The 7,294-nt window shown below is 39.6% G+C and overlaps 1 protein-coding gene across 2 annotated transcripts in view; it reads right to left on the bottom strand.

Annotated features, from left to right (window-relative positions):
* The window catches only part of GRIA3 (glutamate ionotropic receptor AMPA type subunit 3), a 300,360-nt gene that overhangs the window by 227,124 nt on the left and 65,942 nt on the right, over nucleotides 1-7,294 (bottom strand). For both annotated transcript variants that reach the window (XM_012745625.3, XM_012745624.3), the window contains exon 3: nucleotides 6-245. In XM_012745625.3, the coding sequence (XP_012601079.1) occupies nucleotides 6-245 (240 nt within the window). The remainder of the gene's footprint in view (nucleotides 1-5; nucleotides 246-7,294) is intronic.

Raw genomic sequence — 7,294 nt, 5'->3', positions numbered from 1 at the left:
CTTACCTCGTTCTGTGTCGTAGAGGTACACAAACTTCTCCCACTTGTAGTGACCCAGAAGACTCAGAATCGCACCCTTCAAGGCTGGGCGCATCTGGATGACAAACTGCACGTCTGCATCAGTGGGGAAGCTGGGCGTGACAAAGGACGTGTGCAGAGCCCCACAGAAAGAGGTCAGGGTGTTCATTGACATCTGGTCATAGAATCCAAAGATGGCATACACCCCTCTCGAGAACTGGGAGCAGACTGCAATGAGAAAAAGAGAAAGAAATTTCAATAGCTTCATGGTCCCTTTGCTGTAGCTTGTAGGGTTGGAAATATGATGTACAGTTAGGCCCTAAATTACACACCTCAAAAGAAAACCAAAATCTCAGAAAATCTCTAGAAGCCCTTGAAAACTCAGTTGCCCAGCAGGAGAAGAGTAAGGAAGGGAAGAATTTATCTGATACAGTTATGTATTCTCTCTGTCTACCATGAACGGAAAACCGAGAAAACATGGGAAGGACAGAAGTGCAGATTGTCTTACCCTCTTTCAATTACCCTCCCAGCTCACCTCTGAGGCACTTGGTGCTTTTGGTACTCCCAATTTAGCTGCCCAGGGGCTTCTTAGTGTACCCATGCTCCCATCAAGGTACAACTGTCTTGTGTCCCACCCCTTCATTGCTTTTTCTCCTAGATGACAATGATGACTGAGGATTTAGGTAGAGTAATTACAAATGTGTCTGCTAGGAAATGTGTTACTTTTCCTAGGTTACATAATGCCTTAACAAGTTATGTTATGATTAGGACCCTTAATGTAGGCTACTAATTTAGAGGATTTAAGATTCTGGACAGGGCATAGAAAGACTAGCTTTCAGTGCCCATTGAGTCACCTGAGGTAGGTGGCTTCCTATTCTGCCCATTTGTAATTGGCAAAGTTCTACCTGGATACTTTTGTATTATTTTGTAGACTCTGTTAGACCACACGAAAGTTCTGTAGACCCCTCATAGTTGTTGTCAGCTTTCCTTCGTTTCAAAGTGGGCCACACCACTGCCTCTTCTGTCTTCTGGCCCAGATGAGCTTAAAGAATGTGAACCAATTTCAATATTAGCTTCAGTAGAACATAATTAGCAGAGCAAATCAGCTACAACAACACTGTGTGGTGCATTCCCAAACCAAGTGGAAATGATCTTTAGATTATCTGCACCACTGCTTCCTTTCATTCATGCGAAGCAGACATAACAAGCATAATGTGATGTGATTTAAGGGGTCCTGCATGGTCTCCCTTATTTGCTAGAAAACCCTAAATACCACTGTTAAGGCTTACTTCTTCAGGCTTATGGTATTAAATAAAAGTCTGTGGCTTGGGAGAGTGAAATAGAACCTTTCTTAACCTTTATCATGGTAAGATAAATTAATATATATGATTAGATGACAAGACAAATGGGAAAGCAGATGGGTAAGTTTTGATGGGGATGGGTGGGTCAGAGAAGAGAATGTATCCTGAATCCTTCCTGATAGGAGAAACAGTGAAGGCATTGGGCATCAAAAGGAAGGAAGGCATTGAAAGTAGGATGAAAGAAAGCAGAAAATCAATTTAATTCATTTCTTGACCCTGTTGTGTAAGACAGAGAGTTCTCAGTGGATGTGGTATCTTGCTTTCCATGTATTATATTTAAATCTATGTTGATTAGGAATATTCTCTTTGATCAGCCAAACTTATTAGTCGTTGGCTTGAGGATAGCATTTCAAAGGTGATTAACAGTCACTCAACCTTGTTTAGACTGAGAGACAATAGCCTCCAACTTGAGTAATTATAAGTAACCTCCAAACACATGTATGGAAAAGATCTTTATACTAAAAGGAAAAAGCCAACTAGAGAATGAATCTGGGGTGCTTCATGATGGGAGGCCAAGGGGAGTACAGTACTCAGAAACAAAAGGGATATTTTGGTCATCAGCAAAGGAGATACTAAGAAAAGTCCCACTCTCAAAATGAATCATGTAAACGGAGAGCTTTGCAGTACCAGGTGTCTAATCTTGCATATCGCACATAATGTTTCTTATAAAACTAACAATAATAATAGCCAATAATAATGACAATAGAACTTAGCCAGGCACAGCACTAAGTACTACACAAATATTTTCTCATTTAATATTCCATCAACTTTATGAGGTATTGCTAGTATTCTTATTTAATAGATAAGAATTATGAGTCAAAGTGTTCTAGCCATTAAGCCAAGGAGCCAGGATTTTTTTTTTTTTTTTGAGACAGAGTCTCACTTTGTTGCCTAGGCTAGAGTGAGTGCCATGGCGTCAGCCTAGCTCACAGCAACCTCAAACTCCTGGCTCAAGCAATCCTTCTGCCTCAGCCTCCCAAGTAGCTGGGACTACAGGCATGTGCCACCATGCCCGGCTAATTTTTTCTATATATATTAATTGGCCAATTAATTTCTTTCTATTTATAGTAGAGACGGGGTCTCGCTCTTGCTCAGGCTGGTTTCGAACTCCTGACCTTGAGCAATCCGCCTGCCTCGGCCTCCCAGAGAGCTAGGATTACAGGTGTGAGCCACCGCGCCCGGCCAGGAGCCAGGCTTTGAATCTGAATCTGTCTGACTCAAAAACACACACTCCTTGGGACCCAAATCCAACAATGTCATTAAAGAGTAATTATTGGCCCACATGAGATAGAGTTTCTGGATTTAACAAATGAAAGTATTAGATATCCCATTAAATTTGAATTTCAGATAAATATTTTTTTAGTAATAAGTATGCCTCAAATTCATACATATACTAAAAAATTATTTGTTGTTTATCCAAAATTCAAATTTAAGTTAGTATCCTGTGTTTCATCTGTCAAACCTAGAAAGAACCTGTTCCTACTAATAATGGTCATGGGGCTGGAAGGCAGGAAGAAGCAATCATGACCCTTCAACCAAAATGATTCAGAGGATAGCTCATAATTCTCATATCCATACCAACTAGCATGAGAAAGATGAAGATCCATGAGTCCTACACAAAAATAGCCTCATAGGGAAATACAACATATTTTCAACAAGGAGAATCCCAACCTGACTAGATTATGAGCAATAATTGAAGGGGAAAATAAACTAAGAAGGAGGGAAACCTACAGGTGTGATCTACTTCGAGTTTCAAAAAGCCCTTTACATACTGAAAGGAAACAGAAAATAAAAGTAAATATGTTATGGTGGTGAGATTCTAGTTAATAGGGAAAAAAACCTTGTATCGCTCTTCTATTCATTGTTTTTGAACTTAGGAGTACAGAATTAAATAATCATTACTGGTTCATATGTGGACCTTTCATATTTTATTTATTACATTTATCTATTTATTAAGGTTACAATGAACTCCCATAAACCCATCACCCATCCCAAGAACTATAACATTACTGATAACTTATTTTTATCTACGTGTTCCTCTTCTATTCTATTTCTTTGTCTTGATATCACCCCACCCCACCCCACCTCCTGCCCCCATTCCAGGTAATTACTATCTTTAACTTTGTATTAATCATTACCTTGGTCTTTAAAAATATATACAAAAACACACATCTAAATAATGTATTATTATTTTTGCTTATCTTAAAGTTTTACAACAAAGGAGTCATACTGTATATGTGAAACCCAGACTTTGGTAAAACTTTATAACTTGACTCCAGGAAGGTACACCTGGTGAAATCTTTAAGCCTGTGTATGATGTTGAACAAAATGACACCTTATAAAAATATGTGAGGAGCTCATATGAGGGAACCCACTGAAAATAAAAAATTCCAAACTAAGCATACAGCTTTGGTTGTGACTCAGGCAAGAGACTCAGGAGTATTTATAGATCAGCGGCAATCCTCAGGGAGCAACATGCTACTGTGGTCCAAAGACAGACACATGGTAGTGGACATCAACAAGAAGAGTGTTAGAAGGAAATCAGGAAACATTCTACTCCCTTCATATAAATCAGAAGTGCAGCTGTTCTGCAAATACTGACGCTTGTGCATTGTTAGCCTTGCTCTATCCACTCCAACACATACCGGTAACATAAGTAGAAGGCCCATAGAGGAGTAGCCCAATGGGGATGATAACTGCCAAATGAGAACAGGATTAACGGCCTCTGAAAGAAGCTGGGGCATACAGGACCTGTGAATGGCCTCTCACAGTGGATCCTTGGGCCTATTCCTGACTGTAGAAAGTAGGGACAAATGGAAGACTGAGCTGACCCACAGGACAGTGTCTATGATTTTGGATTCTTAGAATGTTTGAGCTAGAAGGAACTTAATGATTTTTTATTCAGTGGTTTTGAAAGCATAGCTTATAGTGGAGGAATCCTTTCTCCAAATGAAATTTTACGTCGAGAAGTCCAATATATAAAAGAGACAAAATGGAGCTCTTCTGATGGAACAGAGTTCCACTGGTCTGATATCTCCTTATCATACAGAAACCACAACACAAAGAGAGGAAGTGTCTCGCACAAGGGCATACAATGAATTATGAACCAGTCTCTTAGAAATGCTTTATCACCATCTCCTCACCATCCATACTCTGGAACTATCTAGGGAAACATGGGTCAGGATTTGCCTGGCATGAAATTGACTTACCTTTAATGCCTAGCTCTCAGCCAAGGTAGCATAGATGGATCCACCGGGGCTTTCCCATGACTCATCTGCTGGCTGCTTCTCTCAGCTCCTTCCATCCCCAAATACCAACAATGAGAGCCAGTGGCAGACTGGTGATCTTTTGGGACTTATGATTCTTTTGGGGGATATCTGTTTCCTTTATCTGAATCCTTAATGAGCCATACCCATTTCTTTATCTCAGAAGACTGTCCTTGGTAAAATGGCGATGTGAGAAATATTTGTCTTGGCAATCTTATGAAGTCATGAAGTGCAGAGGGAAGGGCAATAGCTTTTGAGCCAGGCAGACCTTGGTTCCAATCATGGCTGTGCCAAGCATGAGCTGTATGACTTTGTGCATGTTACTTAACCTCTCTGAGCCTCATTATATGATCATTATTACACAGGCAGGTTCTGGAGTTAGACCATGGGTTGAAATCGTGTATCTATCACTTATTAGTTAAGTTACTTAATATCTCTGTGTCTGGGATCCAGGATCTTCATCTGTAAAATTCAGATAATTATAGTACCTGTCTCAGCATTGCTGTGAAAGCTAAAATGAGTTAATTCATGGACAGCATCTATAATAGTGGCTGGCACATAACATACTCAATACTGGTTATTCATTCAACAAATCCTTATTAAGCATCTACTATGTGCCAGACACTGTTATAACTATTGGGAGATATAGGAGTGGAAAAAGATCCCATCTTCTTGGAACTTATATATGAGTGAGGGGAAAGTACAATAAATGAGATGAATGAGTAAAATATGAAGTATGTCAGCTTCATATGGCGGCTCTTTTTTTTTTTTTTAGCATACTTTGCCCTCTGTTAGCTCCATCACATTATCCTTCCCATAGTAAGCACTGGTCTCAATCTGACACAGTCCCCAGGTAGCACAGCTTTCCTGCTCTTTTATCTTCCCTATTCATTTCTTCAGTGCTCTTTTCTATTCTCACTTCTGGTTAATAATGGGTTAAGAAATACTGCTAGTTTGGCTCAAGAAGGTGCCATTGTTGTCCTCTGTCTCTTCTCCTCCCTATATAATGCCTTTGTGCTGGTAAAATGCTGTCCCCACCTGGGGCCTCTGTGCCTTCCCTCAGTATGAAATAGCTTGGTTGTCTGCTTCCTAAAAGTGCCTGTCTCCATCTTTCCCCACTAGAAAAATACCAAATTCTTCTTGTTGAAGATGTCGTTTTTGACTACATCCTGATTCCTGGGGACTCTAGTGTAGCTCCCTGGCTGCGTTCCCTTCAAAGGTGAGTGACAAGCAAGGCTGGAACCAGCTGTCACACTTTTATTTATAGCCCCCAAGTCTGTAGAGTTGGGACAGGTATTGTTAATGTACAGTGTGGCAGCTAATTACACCACCCATATTCCAAAAGGCATCATTACAAAAATGTCAAACAACTTGATTACCCCAAAGATCAGAATAACAATATTGTATATCATTTACAGAACACTTTTCATACTCTTTTGAACCAAGGGGAAAAAAGGAAACTGAAGTCTCTTGCTGACTTAATGATCACATTTGAAGCCAGCAGGAAGAAGGAAAATATAGCTATGAGAAGCTGATAGAGATATGTCACAAGAAGTTTCTCTAGTTAATTCCACAGTACAGTGAATCCCAGTGGATCAAAGAAGCTTAGAGGTAGGAGGGACCTTTCTAAAGCTGTGGTGTTGGCCTATGGTCAAGTGTCCAGTCTGGTAAAATAAATGTGTGTATATGTATGTGTGTGTGTGTGTGTTGGGGTAAGGTTAACAACTATTTTTTTTTTTTTTTAGGAAGGACAATTCTTTTTTCTATATGATTTCTACTCTGTAATATTATATGTAGAGTCCTTTATCTTCTGAAATGTTTATGATAAATGATGATGATATCTACTACATAGTAGATATATTTATATATTTACACTTCTATCTCTTATTTGGTAGACAAAATAATGGCTCTCCAAAAGATGTCCATGCCTTAATCCCTAAAATCTGTGAGTAAAGTTATACAGTAAAGGGGAATTAAGGCTCTAAATGGAATTAAGGTTGCTAATCAATGGACCCTAAAATATTGAGATTATCCTGGGTTATCTGGATGGCACAATGTAATCACAATGCTCCTTAATTATGGAAGACAGAGAAAAAACAAAAGTCAGTATCAGAGTAATGTAACATGGGAAAGACTTGCCTGGCCATTGGTAGCTTTGAAGGTGGAGGGAAGCATAGGTCAAGGAATGTGGGTGGCCTCTAAAAGTAGGAAAGGCAAGAAAATGGGTTCTCCCTTAGAGCTTCCAGATAGAAACATAGCCCTGTTGACACCTTGATTTTAGACTGGTGAGACCTATCCCAGATTTCTGACCTACAGAACTAGAAGATAATAAACATATGCTGTTTTAAGGCACTAAGTTCGTGGTAATTTGTTACAGCAGTAAATAGAAAACTAACGCACTCAACATGGCAAAATTAAAATGTTGGTAACTCTCTGGATCAATCTACATCCACCTACCTTTTTTCCCCCTAAAATATTACTAATCTGAGAAGTCCAAAAGGGTGGAAACTAATGATCTAGTACAACCTCTCATTCAATAAAGGAGCCACCTCCCATGAGCTCATATTGCCCTCTCCTTGAATCCTTACAGTAACAAGGGAGCTCACTTCTTCACTTGGGGCAGCTCTGAAGGCTAGGGAACTCTTCTTTA

The sequence above is a fragment of the Microcebus murinus genome, chromosome X (assembly GCF_040939455.1).
Source record: "Microcebus murinus isolate Inina chromosome X, M.murinus_Inina_mat1.0, whole genome shotgun sequence".
In the NCBI taxonomy this organism is placed as follows: Eukaryota; Metazoa; Chordata; class Mammalia; order Primates; family Cheirogaleidae; genus Microcebus; species Microcebus murinus.
Note: the sequence above shows the minus strand (reverse complement) of the source record. Positions and strands in the feature narration are given on the sequence as shown.